Raw genomic sequence first — 19,955 nt, 5'->3', positions numbered from 1 at the left:
CTGACACTCACAAGGGATATGTTCTGTTAACAAGAGGCTCTGGTAGGAGGTTGCATACTTTTTTCAAATAAGTCAAAGTTTTTAAGAAACAGCTTATTTAATAAATTCTTTTAACATTATTTAATTATAAGAACATGTCATCATTTATCATAGTCTTTCTGCAAGACAAAAAGCCTCTAGTAGGCCAATTCAAGATGTGATAAGACATTTATATGAGATAATTTTGTTACATTGAATATAAAAGAAAGACTAGTCAAAGATCTATAGACACTTGGGCAGTAATCAGATGGCAGTCAGGTGAGGAGGTAACAGGTCTTCAATGAAATTTCATCAGAAAAATTACTTCACCATTTTATCAGGATGCTAATTTCTTACATTGTAGAGAAAGTTTCCATTCCAGGAGAAGTTTGAATTAATTGGGTTATGCCACACAAAACTCTATTTTCTTTACTAAAGAGAATAGAGTTTCCACTGACATTTCCCAAAATTCTTGCAATCCAGGTAAAAGAAAAATAACTGGAAGAGAAAAAAAAAAAAATCCCTTCCTGCCTTTCTCCCTTCCTCCTTCTTTCTCTCTCTTTTACTCTCTTCCTTCTTCCCTACCTCTCTTCCCCTCCACCATGAACACATTCTAATGGCTCCACACATTTATTTTCCTGAAAATATTAGTTAACATAATTTCACTTAGTACAAGTCAGAAGTATTAAGTGAAGCTATGATAACTAGTATCTATAATTCTTATTTTATTTACAATTCCAGAACTCAGTATTGCCTTGATTGTTGTGACATTGAAATCATGATTATTTCATCTAATGGGGAAATTAATTAGTACCCACAATGTGCAAGATTTTGTGCCAGATTGTGTGAGAGAAGGATGAATAAAAGATAAACAGACATGGTCACTGGCATTTGAAAACTGAAACTCTAGTGGAAGGCAAGTACCTTATTTGGAAATCTGCAAAAATTCTGACAATTATTCCCCCCTTTTTGCAGGTCTTGCTTGAACATAGAACTATTGATATTAACTTGGAAGGAGAAAATGGAAACACAGCTCTGATCATTGCGTGCACCACAAATAATAGTGAAGCACTGCAGATTTTGGTTTGTATATTTGTCATATCTTTCTGCTTTATCTTTTCATGAATATAACATGGATTATTTATAAAAGCTCTTAAGTTTTTCTCCTTAGAAAAATATAAAATACAAAAACTAGGTCAGAAAAAAGTTGTTCTATGTGTTTTTGTGTATGTACTCCCCCCTTAAGAGGATCTGAGATTGCTTATAGAAGACTAATAGTAAAGCAGTAAAGAAAATTATGAGAAAATCAAAGTGAAAAGAAAATATAGGCAGGAAAAGTTGAGATGAAGCTGGTGGTCAAGCTAGAATGCAAAATACAAAGTATAGTGGCCTGAATGTTATAAAGATGGATCAAATGTATGATTCTGAGCTTCTGAATAGTCAAAGGAAAGATGAATATAGTCAGTTGCAGACTTATTTGGCCCATAAGAGAAAAATCAAAGGAAACACAGCTCCCATGACCTGAAGACACTATTATTGGGTCTCAAAACAGAGCCCTGTGTGATGTAATAGCAAAGGTTCTTAGCCACATGCCTGAGAGTAGAGCCAGCCTTCTCTCTGGTGAGGCTTCCTGGCATGGTCCAGTGAAGCGATGGAGATGCTTGTCTACATGACTTCCTCCTGCTTCTGGCAGTGCTCCATCTGAGTATGCTGTTAGAATGCTGGCAAATAGACTGTTTTCAAATATTCCTCAGTTACTTGCATGTTATCCAGGCCAGCATCTGTATTTTTACCACTTGATTTTGCCTCTTCACAATCTCAGAGAATAAGAAAATACAATTAAATAATTTAAAACTATTTACCTAATGTTTAAATGTGCCGTACAAATATGTTTTAGCACCTTTACTAGATGGACTTAGAAACAGGTACATACTCTAAGCTGTCATGATTGGACCACAAAGAGAATAAATGATAAAGAAAATAAAAATAAGTAACACTCAAACCAAGAATTTAGGAAAAGAGCCTTAAATTAACCAAAACAAAATTGGAATAAATAAATAGTATTATTGAAAATACTACAGAAAACAATATATTTTTAAAGTCTGGCTTCCTTGCAAGTCTAATTTATGTGTATACTGTGTGATAATATTGTTCAAAAAAGCTTTTACTTAATAATAGGATTTTACAAAGTGCATCTTCAATTTCTGGATTCTCTCCATATAGATATTATATATATATATATATATATATATATATATATATATATATATATATAAAATTTCTGGACTATGATGTATAAAGTAAACAGATACTACCTCTAAAAGCTGAGATTACAGGTGGTATTGGATTCTTCACACTTTTCTACTTTTTCAAAATCATTTTTTGTAGTAATTAGAGGTATTTAAAACTGAAGGCTAATGATTTACAGAAAATGGTAGTTTAAAATGATTGGTTTACATAAAAAGGTAGTATAACATTCAGTTCTTCTAACATCTTTTTACTTAAGAAACGTCATTAGTGAAAATATTTGATTATGGCTTAACAAGAGTAGTGGCACATTCATTTATTAATTTTGCATAAATAAAGGGAAAAGAATCTAGGAAATATCACTTTATTTGCGTAAGAAACTGAAAATGGTTATGGAAGTCATGATAACGTCTTCAAAAATCTCTTTAATCCCATTGAAAAATGTGTTGACTTTATTGCTGGGGTATCAAGATTGATATTGTTGTGTCTACATTGTTACTTCTTTGGAAGATATAAAATATCTCTATTTCAGAATGTTAGTCTACTTCAAAATTACCTTCTTGCCTAGATTTCATAACATATGAAGCTCTCTGTGTACTTTTACATAGACGTATAGTAGTAAAATGATATGGGAGAGGCACGTAAATTCTCATCTTAAATGGTACACAAATAGACCCTTGTGATTTGGGGTTTAACTGGTGTCATTTTTCATTCTGTCTTTTCTTCCAGCTTAACAAAGGAGCTAAGCCATGTAAATCAAATAAATGGGGATGTTTCCCTATTCACCAAGCTGCATTTTCAGGTTCCAAAGAATGCATGGAAATAATACTAAGGTTTGGTGAGTTGAGGCTTTTCTATGTTATATACTATAAATAAGTCTATTTTGGTGGATGCTATTAATTTGATTTTTATTTCTTTTGAGATGGAGTCTTACTTTGTCACCCAGGCTGGAGTGCAGTGGTGTGATCTCGGCTCACTGCAACTTCATCCTTCCAAGTCTAAGTGATTCTCCTGCTTCAGCCCCCTGAGTAGTGGGACTATAGTTACATGCCACCATGCCCAGCTAATTGTTTGTATTTTTAGTAGGGATGGGGTTTCACCATGTTAGCCAGGCTGATCCCGATCTCCTGACCTCGTGATCCTCCCACCATGGCCTCCCAAAGTGCTGGGATTACAGGCGTGAGCCACCGCACCCAGCCTAATTTGAAAAATATTTAACAGAATTAAACACAAGCTTTTATGTGTCTCAGTGCCCTTTCTTTGTTTTATGCTTTGTTCATTTTTTAAAATAAAAACCCTCCCTATTATTTATTTTATATACTTGTTATGTTGTAAACATAACATATTATATGTTTTATATACTTGTTATTTTCTTCTAAAGGTGAAGAGTTTGGGTACAGTAGACAGTTGCACATTAACTTTGTGAATAATGGTAAAGCCAGCCCTCTCCACCTGGCTGTGCAAAATGGTGACTTGGAAATGATCAAAATGTGCCTGGACAATGGTGCACAAATAGACCCAGAGGAGGTAACTCTTCATATTCTATATGACACTTTTATCTTAGAATTGTCATAAGCATATAAAATACTTTATAGCTCTTTTACAGTTAATTTAGATTGAAATGCATACAAGAAATACATATTTCCTTCTGCTTATGAAGAAGCAGAACAAGAGAATACCTCAAGTTTCAATCTATGTAAAAAATTTTGAGTACTCCCCAAAACAATTGCAGACACAAATATAGATACAACAAAGAATATTTATCTTGTGCAGTTGCCATTAAAAGAAGTTAAGGCCTACCCTCAGAAGATGATAATGTTCAGCCAGGAACATTAAAGCCCAATCATGAATGTATTTGGTTTTAGTTCTACTCAGAAAAGTTATCATTTTTAAATTGAGGACCACTTAACTAATTTCTAAAAATATGTATGTGAAAGTGTTGACTGTATTTGGGAGCTGAGCTTATGTCAGGCATCTCTGACCAAAAGTGGAGAGTTCTGGCCCTTTCTCCTTCAATGTCTGAGTTTTGGGTGGCAACAAGCTCCCCTCCAAGATACTCCAAAGGCCTGTATTTTATGTAGGAAGAGAAGATTGGATATTAATCTCATGTGGCTTCTGGAAACCTCATAAAAACTCAGAAAAGCTAACACTGCCTTTTAACTCTTTCTATACTGTCCCTTCAATATAGAAATGAAGAGCTGCCAAAGGTGGTATGGGGTCTGAAGTCACTTCATACACTGAATGCTTACAGCCATGATTGGGACATTGTTCTCATGTTCCCTGGGGGAAAGAATGGCACCCAGACAATGATGGTGGAAGTATATGCCAAGAGTTGTTGTATTAGAAGGAAGCACAATTGTCAGCTACCATTTGTTTATGGATGCTTTTCTTTGCAGGTCCATAAAATCAAGGAATATCTATCACATTTCAGATGATTAATGGTGATCAGTCTGATAGATATCCCTTGATTTTATGACTCTGTGAAGAAAAAGCTCATGCCAAATATAAGTTATATTCTTACATTGAGATTTAAACATTGATTCTAGTATTAAAATCCTTTACAGAAGGGAAGGTGCACAGCCATTCATTTTGCTGCCACCCAGGGAGCCACTGAGATTGTTAAATTGATGATATCGTCCTATTCTGGTAGCATGGATATTGTTAACACAACCGATGGAAGTCATGAGACCATGCTTCACAGGCAAGTTTCCTACCTATCATTCTGTATACTGATTTTCCATCTTCATGCGTGAAATTAGACATTGCAAGGAGCAGTTAGCACTAATGCTAGCAAAGATTTTGTGATTCAAAGGAAAAAGGCAAAGATAACAAAGACCCTGTGGATCAACTGGAATCGCATATGTTCCTTGGGAATGGGAGTAGAATGTTAAAGAAATTTCACAAAATAAAATCACCTGTGGCATATTCTGATTCAAGTCCAGCGGATATAGGCTCAAGATTAATTTTCTGTGTGCTAAAGAAGTCTACATACACAGTCTTCCAAGTCATTTCTAATCTGTTCCAATTTTTCATATTTATGTTATCCCCATTTTTAGTGATAAAAATGGAGTAGATACATATGGATATGTCACCCCCACGCTAATCCCTCCTGCTCACCAACAATTATAGATAAATGGTTTCAAAAGATATAGTTTTAGGAAATTATAACCAAATTTCCAAAAACAATAACAAATTTATTTGAAGTTTAGCAGAAATACACATCAGGCAAAGTGTATTAAACCATAGGCTTACTTGTAGACTGGAAATTCAATTCTTCTGGAAAGACAAGTATCAGATGCTACCCATGTGAGTGAAAGAGGTATCTGAGATGAGCCTTCACTCTCTCGGTCTCTTACACACACACATACTCACACACACAGAGCTGCCAATATATTTTCAATAGGCAATTGGACCTGGAATTCTACAAAATCTCTTAGAAAAAAAAAAAAGAAACTCTAGCTACCAATATAAGATCTGTTTCTAATAAATGTACACAGCAAAACCACCAGGCACAATAGGATATGTGTGAATAGAAAGGAACTCCCACTTAGGATGAATTTTCAACCTAAAGTTTTATAGCATAAAGCTAATAAAAATCTACACATTTGACCAAAGACCAATATTTTTCCAAGAAAATAGAAATAATAGGGCATTCCAAAAAGAATTTTAAAATGAAGATATTTGAGACCTTCAAAAATTTAAAGGAATAATCATTTACATAAAACTAAATATATGAAGATAACATAAGATTGTGTAAAACAGACTGTCATATTTGAATCCAGGTTTGGTGATATGAAAATGATTCAGCAAAAAATAAGTTTAAAAAAGCCATTGAAATAAAATGAAAACTCAATAGATAGACTAACCTCTAGATCAGAAATTCTCAAGCTGTTGCACATTAGAATCATGTGGGTAGCTCACAAAATCCCAGTGCCAATTTATAACCTAGAATATTATCAAAATATTTAAGATCAGTCTCAGGAATTAAAGAAAAAAACTCTTTGTTTCCAATGTTTCACCAATTTACAAACCCAGTGATTTGGTTATTGTTAAAATGTATCTTTAGCACACAACCTTAATATATTAATATGCATAACGAGAAATTATCTTAGGAAAATGGAGCCTTAATGTTAGAATTTGTTCCCTTGTAATTACTAAATATAATTAATATATTTTAAATATGATGCAACCTCTTGTCAATCAAATTAACAAACTGATTCTGAAATTTATGGATGAAAGGCCAAAAATAGCTGAGAGAACCTTGAAACACAGATATGAGATTTGCGATAGGAAACACAAAGCTTTGAATCATTAGTGTTAACATTTGTTATGGTGTTGCTTATGACTGCCTGTGAGATGATATCAAAATGTTTTCAATTCTCTCCATAATTATTTTTGGCTTTATAAAAACTCAGAAAAACTAACACTGCCTTTTAACTTTTGCCAAAGAGAAACCCCCCAAAGAGGGGCTTTTGAACCCTGCAAATGAATTTGAGGCACACATTACATGTAGCTTTTGCTATTCCCCATGGTCATAGCAGTACCAGTGATTTCCTTGTCTTTTCTATCTTGGAACAGGTGTTACTACTCACTTCAGAACATCTTTATGGGGATTTTTCAGGATGAAATAGGTTTCTTAAAGGATGAGGAAGAAAATATTATGATGTATTTGTTCTCCTATTATTATTACTTTGAAAATGCTACCCTAATCAGAATCAAATTATAAATTTTGAAAGCTTACTAATTCTCTTACAGTCTATCATATTATTTTATGATTAGTTAAATTCACTTTCCAAATATAGTAGCTTTATTAAATACATTTGTATTTACATCAATAGTACTTTAATTATAATGTTTATAATTCTGTTTTTTCAGAGCTTCATTATTTGATCACCATGAACTAGCAGACTATTTAATTTCAGTGGTAACTATTCCTTTTACTGGTTTATTTTTATTACTTTATAATAGAAGAAATCATATAATTACATAATATGGATTTTCAAAAATGAATCAAATTTCAATTTCTTGCTTATCAGCAAAAACAGTGTACAAAAGGATGATTGACATACTTGGAAGCAGAGTATATTATGTATGAATATGCAACGGCCAAACATTACTGTGAACTTAGAAGTGTCAAAACGTAATTTGGATATCCATATCAGTGTTTTTAGTGCAGGAAGTTGGCAGGTACATTGCAAGGAAAGCTGTTCCCATGGCCTGTAAGAGGGTCTTATGGGAGTGTGAGCTTGGGCGGCAACCCTTCTTCAGCCTGGTGGCTTTAAGGTGGAGGCAGGACAGGCAGCACAGGGGGAAGCTCCTACCCCAGCTGCCTCAGTGCCACCTTTAAAAACTGAGGAGTTGAAAAATACTGTCAAAGATTTATTACAAGTGAAAGCATGAAGCATGGGATCTTTTTCACTCTGGGAGGTGGAATCAATCAGCTTTTGAGTTGAATTTTAATAAGCCCTTTATACAGATGAATGTATGGTGAATTTACGTAAGCTGCACCATATCAGCAATGACAGATTTCCATTTGTAGTATTGAACATGTGTGTGTTGTCAATCATAACTATTGAAATTATGATAATTACACAGAAGAGTCCTGGGGAGACTCATTATATGCCATAAACTATGTATTATATGCCATAAACCATAAATGATAGTTATGCATGATTTCCTGCAAAGGCTGCCATCTTTTCACCAGGCAAGAGAACTGTTGCAGAGCCTCACTGACCATGGAACTTGCCAAAGGGCATGCTACCCCCATTGTCATCTATATTAGTGGGCCCCAAAAGAACAAAGAAATATTCGTGTTTGGATTTTAAGCTATTTTTTATTACCCTATATAATATACAGAATTATTTCCATGAAATTTTTAAAGGCCTTTGATTTCTTGTCATATCAAATATTATAATATGTAATGGTTAACATTGACTTATTCATTTAAAATATATTTAATGTGATTTTTAAATATAAATTTTCTTAAATAAATGGCTAAAATTTTACTTTAGAATTTGAGTGATTTCAATTCAATTATTTCAGTTCATCTATTTCAGATAAAATAGGATTTTTTAAAAAAGTGGATGGTGTTTTGTAAATGTTTCTTAAATCATATATGTAATGAATTTGGAAGACTTAAAATTATAGACATTTAAAAATTATTTCTTGCAGTGGAAACTAAACTATTGATCTAAGTAAAAGGATATTATTTTTATGGTTCATGTAGTAACTAGAGCTATTGCCAGGTGTCAGTAAAAAGCCTAATATGTGAGAATAATTTTTTGTGGAAATCATAAATGAATTCCTTGATTTCTGATGATATAACATATGAACTATGGGAAATTTTCAAATAATTCTATAACTAGTCATATGGTTTAGTGCTAGCCATAATATAGACACTCTATATCAATGAATTACCATTAGTTAGAGATTATAATATATGATGGTTTTTCTGTTTTTAAGCTCTTTGTTGAATGGTTTGTTTGATTTTTAGGGAGCAGATATTAATAAGATCGATTCTGAAGGACGCTCTCCACTTATATTAGCAACTGCTTCTGCATCTTGGAATATTGTAAATTTGCTACTCTCTAAAGGTACCAAGAGGGACCAAGCCAAGTCTTTTGAAGTACTACTCAATTTGGTTAGATGAACATTCATTGTGTGCCAAATGAACCTTCATTGTGTGCCACCATGTATTGTGTGCCAGGCCCTGGGCCGGATGTTGTGAATTCAAAGATAAACAGAACACTTTTCATGTCTAGAATAATTTTCTGTCCAGTAAGGGAGCATACTTAAAAAGACAATTTCAGAACAATAGTAGATAACATTTATAAAGTAATTGTTATACCCCAGGCATTTGCTGAACATTTAATTAACTGTCTTTCAATGTGTCAGTCCTGTGTGGTGTAGGTACTATAACTTCCCCGTTTTAGATTCTAACCTGGGCCCCTGATAACAAAGAAGTGAGATGTCCTTCTCTGCTCTCCTCTTCTTTCTTGATCTCTAATGTGTCTGTACTTACATTTTATGCTTTAAAAGGTAAGGCTTCATGTATTTATGTAATGCATCACATATTTTCTACCCCACGTACACACACAGACACACACACACACAGAGTAAGGTAAACCTGATTTTAAATATGTTTAGTTTTCTCATCTAAACACAATTTCCTGTAAACTAAAAGTCAACATTATTTTAAGTCAAAATTTTTTTTGCTAAGTTGAGAATCCACATAAACAATGCTTTAAATAAATGAATAGAGTTTATATTTACATAATGTTTTTTTCAGGTGCCCAAGTAGACATAAAAGATAATTTTGGACGTAATTTTCTGCATTTAACTGTACAGCAACCTTATGGATTAAAAAATCTGCGACCTGAATTTATGCAGGTAATGTATATCTATGGATTTCCATTAACTGAGTTGGGTTCAACAGAAAATAAACTAATTTTGTTTGTTGTAATTTTTGTTATTATAGAAACTGATCCTGGAATTTTAAAAATGTTTTAAAATAAAGATGACATATTTTAATATTTAGTTACAACATGGTGATGGTGGTGGTGGTGATGATGATGACAATGATAATTGTAGTGAGACTGATTTTTTAACTTACAAAGGAACTTCATATGCAGTCATCTATGATAAAGTAACATCTTTAATTAGTTTGATTTTCTTCATTCTTTGACCATTATGATTTGCATATCAGTGGAAAAATCCAAGTATAATAATGAATTATCAATATTCCACCATCTATTAAGAAAAATTACTCAGCATACTTGACTTGCTGAGGAGAGGTTGAAAGCATTATTTTTATATTTATATTCACCAGCTAATACTTAGTATTAGCACATGCATGTGAAATACACCATATTTTTGTTGTCAATAGATTTCAATATTGCCATTGTCTTTAATAATAAAAAAAAATGTATTTGAATATTTAAAAAATAACAAAATAGGAGAAACTTAAGCTTAAGCATATAAAACATAAAGTAAACCTAATATTAACATCCCATCCATTTTACCTAACAGAATGTATTAACATGAAGCTGTTGGGTGTTATTTGGGGGTGGGAGGAAATAAGAGGAGGGGCAGAGGGAAGGGCCGTGGTCAAATATATTTGAAAAATGCTGAGTTAAAAATGTTAAGTACATTTTCCTATTGGCATGGTATCTCAGATCCTTTAATATGGTAATGTACATTAATATGGTAATGTACATTACATGAAGACAGAGCATTCAACTTCCTTCATATTTATTTTTCTCTCATATCCTTTAGGTTATTTACAATTTTGTCCCTAAGGAGTACATATTGACCCTTGTTGGAAAATATTTTCCTACAGAATAGTGTGAAAACCATCATTTTAGCATAATAGCAGAGTTATTTGTATAATATTAATTTTTTTCCTATAGATGCAACAGATCAAAGAGCTGGTAATGGATGAAGACAATGATGGGTGTACTCCTCTACATTATGCATGTAGACAGGGGGGCCCTGATTCTGTAAATAACCTACTTGGCTTTAATGTGTCCATTCATTCCAAAAGCAAAGATAAGAAATCACCTCTGCATTTTGCAGCCAGGTAAGGGTCAGTCTAGCAATGTGTGAACATGTCTTCTTTCCATTTAATATTTGCTTTGAAAATACGAAACATAATTTTTTTCAAGTTACGGGCGTATCAATACCTGTCAGAGGCTCCTACAAGGCATAAGTGATACAAGGCTTCTGAATGAAGGGGACCTTCATGGAATGACTCCTCTCCATCTGGCAGCAAAGAATGGACATGATAAAGTAGTTCAGCTTCTTCTGAAAAAAGGTGCATTGTTTCTCAGGTGAGGATATATGATTGGAATGTTTATATAGTTTCTTTCATTAGCCATTTTGAGGCGATCTTTTCATTATATTTTTAATTATGAGGTCTAACTTTATATCTCACTAAGTACTTTTATCCATTTTATTTTATCATCAAAACATATATAACTTCTAAAAATACTGGAAGGGAAGTCAGTATTATTTCCAACTGAAAGACTTTGAAGTTTTTAGACTTGAAAAACCTTGTTCGAGGTCACAGAATAAGTGGCTTTGTGCAGTCTTTCTCAGAACCTTTCTTTGAAATACAGTTCTCATATTTTACCTCTTCTTGCTGCCATATTCCTATATAGATACAAAACCATGGTTGTGTATGTGTGTGTGTGCACATACACACACACAAAACATACAAGTTCAAATATTCTACTTTTCATTCAATCTGATGAATGGTAGATATAAAAAGCTCCCTTTAAGTGACAACAGAAGACAGTAAACATTTCTGAATTTTATTATACTTAAATGAGCTTAAGCACAAGAAATAAAACAAAGTTAAAATATGTAAGCATAATAAAATATGTGGCATAATTAAATGATATTGTGATAAGAAAGAAAAAACCTGGAAACATTTTACAGAGGTTTTTCATTTAATATCTTACCATAGCAGTAGCAAAGAGCTTATTAGGCTAATGTTCAAAAACACATTTCCTTACCATAATATTGATGACAGCAAATTGGTGCTACAGCTACAAGAATGAATGTTTTGCTCAGCTTCTTCTGGTTTACAAAGAAACACCAAGCAACTGACCTGCAAAGGGACCCAAGTAGACCCAGGCCAGACAGTTGTTGCTTATTACATCATAACTGATACAGCAGCATGGCTCTTGCACTCTAAAACATCTGCTCATTAGCACTGAAATTAGTGTCAGGAATTTTTTTCGGTGTAATTTGAAAAAAGATAACTAATATGATAAGGCTTCGTTGTATTTACATCTTGAATTTCTGTGGAAAAGGATAAACATTTTTCAAAGCAATTGAGTCAGCATCTTTCAGAGCACAAGAGGGAAGTTTTTCAGATTTAAACTCTTAGAATAATAACTGACACTAAGCTAAGTATCTTATAGCCATATACTGTATTATTAGTAGTATTACCAATAACTATTGACCACAAAGACTAACATTACTTCATAAAAATTTTTTGATACAATATTCATTGAAAGAATAAAACAAGATTTAAATTGATGTGTACCAGTTCATTATAGCTTTAAAAAAAGATGTATGACACAGACACGCTAAGTGTACTTCTCCTACCCCAAAGTATTTAGTAATGTGTTTATATACTTTTGTATTTTAAACCACTAAATAAAAAACATGTGTGAATCACATTAGAAATAGGTCATTTAAGATCATTGAGCTTGGAATTAGCTCATTTATTATAAATATTTAGTTGCCAGATCTCATTTATACTTTTTGTTGTCATCAGATTTACCTAGAATAAGCCAAATGGCATCCCATCCCGCATTTCATCTGCTAAGTGTTTGCACATATCTTTTCTTAACTCTTTACCAGTGACTACAATGGCTGGACGGCTTTGCATCATGCGTCCATGGGCGGGTACACTCAGACCATGAAGGTCATTCTTGATACTAATTTGAAGTGCACAGATCGCCTGGATGAAGATGGGGTATGCACTGTGGTCCTCATGCTTACCCAAAATCTTGACATAGCAGAAACTTCCAACATTGCCAGAAAACTCTCCAAGATACCTTTTACCTTCCTTGCTCTATTCCCAGCCTTTTGTTGGATATTTAGCAAGTGGATTCTTGAGGTGAAGTATGAATCAAAAGGCAGCAGAAATGAGAGAATACCAAGGGGTGGGTGAATGTTGAGGAAACCCCCAGTCTCACAGAGCAGCGAGGTCTACAGGCCACTGAAATTTGATGGCAAAGCGTTTACTCCCTGGTAGGTCCAGAGGAATGAAGGCAGGGGTGAGTTTTCATTAAGATAAGTGTTATTTTGAAGTGTATTGATTTGAAATACTGCCCTTTATTGTGCTATTATGTCCTTCCTTCTGTTGGGGAGAGTGACTTTTGAAATGTATGTTTGTTCATAAAACGATGGGGATAGAAGATTGTTGTTGCCTTTTTCAAAAAAAAAAAGTCTTTATGTGGGGAAACTAAAAATGGGCAAACTTATAACAGTCGCTGATTTAAAAAAAAAATTTACAAGCTTGTGAAGCCCCAAATCTGTAAGTCACTGTTCTCCAAATGATCAGTCTCAGGAGGATTTTCTTCTGTGTTCAACCCAACATCTTTACCCTGAAAGCTTGTCCTTTGTCCTTGTAGAATCATCCCATTGCAAAAGCAACACAAAACAAATGCCTTGGAATTCATTCTCTCTCTCTCTCTCTCTCTCTCTCTCTCTCTCTCTCTCTCTCTCTCTCTCTCTCTCTCTCTCTCTTTCTCTCTCTCTCTCTCTCTCACACACACACACACACACACACACAGATCCACTTCCCACACATGCACACACACACACGTTTGAACTATAAACTCATTATTTTGAAGCTTGATTCTGAACACCAGTTTTAAATCCTATGTATTTTGGTATTAAATAGTAGTGTCGCTAATTTCTTTTAAGCAGTTAAGTGGTGAAATAAAGCAGATTAGACATTGTCACCACATTTTCTGTGTCTCTTTTTCCTCAAAAGAACACTGCACTTCACTTTGCTGCAAGGGAAGGCCACGCCAAAGCCGTTGCGCTGCTTCTGAGCCACAATGCTGACATAGTCCTGAACAAGCAGCAGGCCTCCTTTTTGCACCTTGCACTTCACAATAAGAGGAAGGAGGTGGTTCTTACAATCATCAGGAGCAAAAGGTATACTGTCTTCCTGTCCACTGTCATGTAGTGTTCTCTGGTTTAGGGATGATTTGAAGTCTGAGAGAAAATAAGAGAAAATAAATGAGTTTCGGCCATTAATCAAAATTTAAAATATCAGTTGTTTGCATCAATCTTTTAAATTTTATTTTTAATTTTTATTTATTTATTTTTAGAAAAGGTCTAGCTCTGTCACACAGGTTGGAGTGCAGTGGCATGATCTCTGCTCACTGCAACCTCCACCTCCCGGGCTTCAACAATTCTCATGCCTCCTGAGTAGCTAGGACTATAGGCACGAGCCACCATGCCCAGCTAATTTTTGTATTTTTCATTGAGACATGGTTTCACCGTGTTAGCCAGGCTGGTCTCGAACTCCTGGGCTCAAGTGATTCGCCCACCTTGGCCTCCCAAAGTGCTGGCATTACAGACATGAGCCACTGTGCCCGACCCTTTTATTTTTAGTTTGTGTGGGTAAATAGTAGGTGTGTATATGTATCAGGTACATGAGATGCTTTGATACAGCCATGCAATGCATGATAATCACATCGTGGAGAATGATATCTATCCCCTCAAGCATTTATCCTTTGTGTTACAAACAATCCAATTATACTCCTTTAGTTATTTCTGAATGTCTACCTAAATTTATAAATGAATATTTTTGGATGTCAACAGGCACATTGCTTAACCTCTCTGATCTTCAGTTTATATTTCTTAAAAAATAAAATGTGGGCACATAAAACGAAGCTTCACATCACTCTTGTGAGACTCCAGGGGTTCAGGTGTAGTGTCTGGAACCATATCATTGTCAAGCAAGCTCTGCACTGCCCTACCTGAATTTGCCCAACATGTGCCAGTAGAAACCATAAAACTGGAGTGGGCAAAAATATTCCCCAAGGCAAATCCAATTGGTTATCAGTGCCATATAATGGGATGACTCTTAACATGTAATCTTTGGAGTTGGTGGGTTTGTAAACCATACGCCAAGGAGTTTTAGTGATTAAGTTAGAGGATAGTTTGTTTCACTTCTCATAATATCTTTATAGTATCACTTTCTATAATAATCACAGATAGATATGCACAAGGGCCCAGTGTCACCTAGTAGTGAACACAGAGCAAACATTCTCATATTCAAGGCACATCAAGCCTGTGTTTTTGAGCATGGACAGTCTAAAAAATCTCTTACTGATCATCCCTTTAAAGCACTTTTAATGAAAGTGTTCAATCCAAACTTTTCTTTTGATAATGTAGATGTACTAGATGGGTTTTATTGATAGAGTTTAACAGAAAATTGGATAAGATCTTGGAGATAAATGGGCTATTCTTTGCCTCCTGCCATAGATTTAGTTCTTCCTTGGTATGGTAAGCACTGTCTTACCCTGTTCAGTTGGATGGTGATGAAGAAAATGGGCAAAATCTGGAATGTTCTGGCAGAGGCTATGCTTATCAATGCACTTTACACGTGTTAGTTTGTAGTTTAATTCAATACAGGATGTACACATGCATTAGTTATTAAATATGGGAACAGTACTACACTGATGGTGTAGGTATGTGAATGTGGAATCTCTACCCAACGTGGTCAGCTCTGTAAATACTGACCATTTCATAACTTCAGGAGAAAAAGAAGATATAGTCCCAGCTTCTTTGAATGACATTTAGATAAAGAGACAGAACAATGATTGTAACAGCCATCCTGAAATTTACCCACATTCCTAATGTCCATTAATGGACAAGGATCCTGTTACTGAGTTGATCTTGGTTTACGTGTTGGTTCCATTGGAACCAAGGGTGAGCTTTGTATTCCATGAATACGCTTAAGTTTTGATTTCCCCTAAAGAAATAATCTTGAGTTTCAGCTATTGTACAGAACAGAAGGATGAAGACCTGTGCTCATCCTACTTATTTATTTTTTACAGATGGGATGAATGTCTTAAGGTTTTTAGTCATAATTCTCCATGCAACAAATGTCCAATTACGGAAATGATAGAATACCTCCCTGAATGCATGAAGGTAAACTCTCTAAAACAAAATTCTTCCTGGGTTTATGCTTGACATATATGATCTGAGGATTTATTGTTGTAATCACAACCTAATAATAATAATTTCCAGCTTTAAAGCTTCCCATTTTCCTTAGGCTATAAGGGAAATGAGACAATAACTACTTAAGGAAGGCCTTCTTGGATTAAAGAATCCTATTATTATATGTAATAGATAATAATATGGTAAAATATTTTTATTTAAATAATCTGCACCTATAGCAGAGACTATGAACTGGTGTTTGTTGACCGAATAAAGCCTTTGTATATGTTTCACTTGGCATGCATGCTATTGTTGTTTCAAATTTGCATGAATTGCTAATGTTTGAAACCAGGATGCTTTCCTTAAGGTATCTGGTTTCCTCCAGTTATATTTTCCTCCAAATATCTAGCCTCTCATAAGAATGAGATCTTGTACCTGGGCCTGCCTTCTCACAAGGCAGGAATTGCTGGGCTGAGCACCAGCTGCTTCCCATGGATGGGACAATCACTCTCCTATTTAAAAACATGGATGAAGCTGGAAAGCATCATTCTGAGCAAAATATCACAAGGACAGAAAACCAAACACCGCATGTTCTCACTCATAGGTGCGAATTGAACAATAAGAACACTTGGACACAGGGTGGGGAACATCACACACTGGGGCCTGTTGTGGGGTGGGGGGAGGGGGGAGTGATAGCATTAGGAGAAATATCTAATGTAAATGACAAGTTAATGGGTGCAGCAAACCATCATGGCACATGTATACATGTAACAAACCTGCATGATGTGCACATATACCCTAGAACTTAAAGTATAATAAAAAATAAAATAAAATAAAATGCTCCATCTCTCCCTTTTGTATATTGGGCTCCAGTGCCTGGTTGTCACATATTGTCATTCTTATGCAATTGCTTTCCTTATAGTAGAGAAGTATTGAATTATGACTTTATCCAAACTGTGAAGATAAAAGCTTGCCCAAGGATAGCGAACATCTCGAGAACAATGGAAAAAAACTCTTATGCCTGGCATGGTTCCTTCATTTACATTGCTTGCCTGGCCTCTGTGAGTTTTTAAATATGTGACTCCCTTTGCTACATTAAATATACACCAGCATATGATCGGATACTCCATACAAGACAAACATGCACAGATTGTTGAGCAGATGAGTATTAAAAGAGGCAAAAAGGCAATCTGGGAAAGTTGGGATTTGAGGATTGGGACAGACATAGAATAATCAAGAAAGGCAGAATGACTTCAGATATCTTGCGAAGGAAAAATATATCCAAATGCTGGAGGAGGCAGTAAGATATAGTGACACAGGGAATAGAAGACCAGATTTGGAGCCTTCTGGAGGTCTTGGGATTTAATCCTGGTGCTGCCTTTTGCTGTGTTGTTTTAGGCAAGTCATTTCACCTCTCTGAGCATTGTTTTCTGTTTTCTCTATTTCTAAAATAGTGATGCTAATACTGATCTTACAAAGTGATTACAAAAGTGAGAGTAAAATATATAAAGTGCTAAGGATAATGGTTCGTACATAATATACCTCCTACTATTTTTGTACTGCTTATGTGGTTATTAGTACTACTAGCACTTATTGTATTTTATTTATTGAGCAAGGACTTCCTGTGCACTAAATATTTGGGGCTTTTTTTTTTTTTATGATGCCTAATGAAAATTGGAGCAGTCCAGTACACAAATGGCAGACAGATTAACTTTTTAGGTGCCTACATCTCATCAAAGTACACATAAATACTCAATCTCAAGCTTTCTTATTCTGTAGTTACAGTTGTTGAAATCTGTCTTAATGAATAATCAGAGATACAGATTTTTACAGAATGTTTTCTGCAACATTATTTGTAATTGTAAAACAATGTTGAAATATTCCCATGTGAAAACATAGTAAACAGTCAAAATTATACCAAAATGTTAATAAGAATTATCTGTTACAGGATTAGGATTAGTTTTTAATTTCTTCTTTATGCTACTATATTTTCTAGGTAATTTTCTATAATGACTTTATTACTTTTGTATTGTGACTACTTTTCAGCAAAATAAGTGAATTTAAATGTCTTAAGCCTGATATAATGCATTTGAATTACTCATACAACATTTCTGAAAAGTTGCTCTTGAAATCTCCCCAGCCCCCACCCAAGACAGCCCATCCTTTATTTTGCACACATTGATTATTACCCAGTTTTCAAACTATAGCAACCAGACCTGCCTGTTTCTGCCTTGCACAGCACTACTGGCTAGTCTTGTCTTTATTGTTCATGATGGTTGTTGTGACCTCCAGTATTGCTATCCAGTCACCAACAGAGCCGGCCTTGTAATTTTCTTAATCCCTTTGCTACCTGAGACCAGCCAGGGCCCTGTTTCTTCCCTTCTGGATATAGTCTGACCCTCTACCCTCAAGTTCTGCAGGTTCACCGGATGCCCCAGGAGGTCCTAGATGCATTGATGGGGCCATATGGGGTATCGTGTCTAGTCCTGGTTCCAAGAGGGCAGCCTGGCTAGGTGGTATTTCTTTCTCAGGAACATAAATTTGGACCACTAGATTTGGGGTGTCTCAAATTGTTTATGCAGCCCCACAAAAACAGTTGTTCCCGAACACCATAGGGGTGGCTCTAATGACCCCATAAGTGTTCTTTCCCTAAGTTAAGTATCTAGAGAGCCTTCATCTATTTCTCATTACAACATCTATCCCCCACCATCCTGTCCACTCCCCTCTAAACACATACTCTCTCCATGTTGCTTGGCACATGAGATATAGAAGCAAACACGTTACTCCAGACTGGGGCAATTCAGAAGATGGGACCTAAACCACAGAAAGACTCCATTGCTGGGATGAAAAATCTTGATTAGGAACAATAAGTTGTCACTGTAAGGTACTCAGCAAAGGAATCAGATTGACTATCCTTTATCCCAACTTCTTGGGACCAGAAATGTTTTGGATTTCAGAATATTTGCCTATATATAATGAGGTATCATAAGGATGGGATCCAAGTGTAGATACAAAATTCATTTGTGTTTCATACACTCCTTAAAAGCATAGCCTGAAGGTAATTTTATATAGTTTTTAAATAATTTTGTGCATGAAACAAAGTTTATATTAAGTACTCGTGTGGAATTTTCTACTTATGGAAATATGTGGGTGCTCAAAACATTTTGGATTTTAGAGCATTTAGAATTTCACATTTTCAGATTAGGGTTGCTCAATCTGTAATCTATATATCCTCTAAAAGCCCAGAAAGACATCAAATCTTAGGCACAACTAGTGGACTATCTCTTACCGAGATTTTAGTACATGCAATTTTATTCTCAAGCACATGGTATTTTTCTGAATCACTGGTATTTCTGAGGCATGCAAAGGTATTTGTAACATTTTGTATTTTAAACTTTGCTCCTGATGACATAGATTATAATTTTTTCTTGAGATGCAAGAGACCAAGGAAAGGAAATGTCTTGTGTGTTATTTTAGAAATAAGGTAAAATCCTTCCTAATATGTAGTGTACTGCCCCAATATCTTACCTTGTTTTTCTCTTTCAAAGGTACTTTTAGATTTCTGCATGTTGCATTCTACAGAAGACAAGTCCTGCCGAGACTACTATGTAAGTTTATTTTATTATTTTGTTATAATTCTTTGAAAAATATTAAAAATATTGTTACTATTGATCTGTAACCTACTGTAGAAGGTATTGATCTAATTTGTCATATTATTGTATTATCTACTTGTGAGAGAATTTTTCCTTTACATTCTGTTTTCTCCTAACATTTTAATAGTTTCTAATAGCATCATTTTTTCTAGTCTTTATATTTCCTTAAGTAATTGTGCCTTAATAATGAAGATCTAAAATATCTAAATGATCTTTTGAGAACTCCTCTCTTTCCATGCCTATGAGATATAAAGCAATTGAATAACAGCCTTCCAGGATATTTATTTTTGGAATTAATATGCAATAACTTAATTTCTTGTCTCCACTTGAAATAACTTTGTT

At 34.7% G+C, this 19,955-nt stretch overlaps 1 protein-coding gene and 1 long non-coding RNA gene across 2 annotated transcripts in view; one reads left to right on the top strand and one right to left on the bottom strand.

Annotated features, from left to right (window-relative positions):
- LOC115899690 overlaps positions 1 to 19,955 on the bottom strand; it is a 280,503-nt gene that overhangs the window by 39,990 nt on the left and 220,558 nt on the right. The window lies entirely within an intron of this gene.
- Positions 1 to 19,955, top strand: part of TRPA1 (transient receptor potential cation channel subfamily A member 1) — a 60,309-nt gene that overhangs the window by 8,976 nt on the left and 31,378 nt on the right. Inside the window, exons 4-16 of the mRNA XM_010358799.2 lie at positions 994 to 1,101; positions 2,995 to 3,103; positions 3,647 to 3,792; positions 4,830 to 4,966; positions 7,141 to 7,189; positions 8,759 to 8,858; positions 9,554 to 9,654; positions 10,674 to 10,843; positions 10,929 to 11,093; positions 12,637 to 12,751; positions 13,778 to 13,944; positions 15,858 to 15,951; positions 19,509 to 19,568. Of these exons, the coding sequence (XP_010357101.1) occupies positions 994 to 1,101; positions 2,995 to 3,103; positions 3,647 to 3,792; positions 4,830 to 4,966; positions 7,141 to 7,189; positions 8,759 to 8,858; positions 9,554 to 9,654; positions 10,674 to 10,843; positions 10,929 to 11,093; positions 12,637 to 12,751; positions 13,778 to 13,944; positions 15,858 to 15,951; positions 19,509 to 19,568 (1,521 nt within the window). The remainder of the gene's footprint in view (positions 1 to 993; positions 1,102 to 2,994; positions 3,104 to 3,646; positions 3,793 to 4,829; positions 4,967 to 7,140; positions 7,190 to 8,758; positions 8,859 to 9,553; positions 9,655 to 10,673; positions 10,844 to 10,928; positions 11,094 to 12,636; positions 12,752 to 13,777; positions 13,945 to 15,857; positions 15,952 to 19,508; positions 19,569 to 19,955) is intronic.

This window comes from Rhinopithecus roxellana, chromosome 9 (assembly GCF_007565055.1).
Source record: "Rhinopithecus roxellana isolate Shanxi Qingling chromosome 9, ASM756505v1, whole genome shotgun sequence".
Lineage (NCBI taxonomy): Eukaryota > Metazoa > Chordata > Mammalia > Primates > Cercopithecidae > Rhinopithecus > Rhinopithecus roxellana.
Note: the sequence above shows the minus strand (reverse complement) of the source record. Positions and strands in the feature narration are given on the sequence as shown.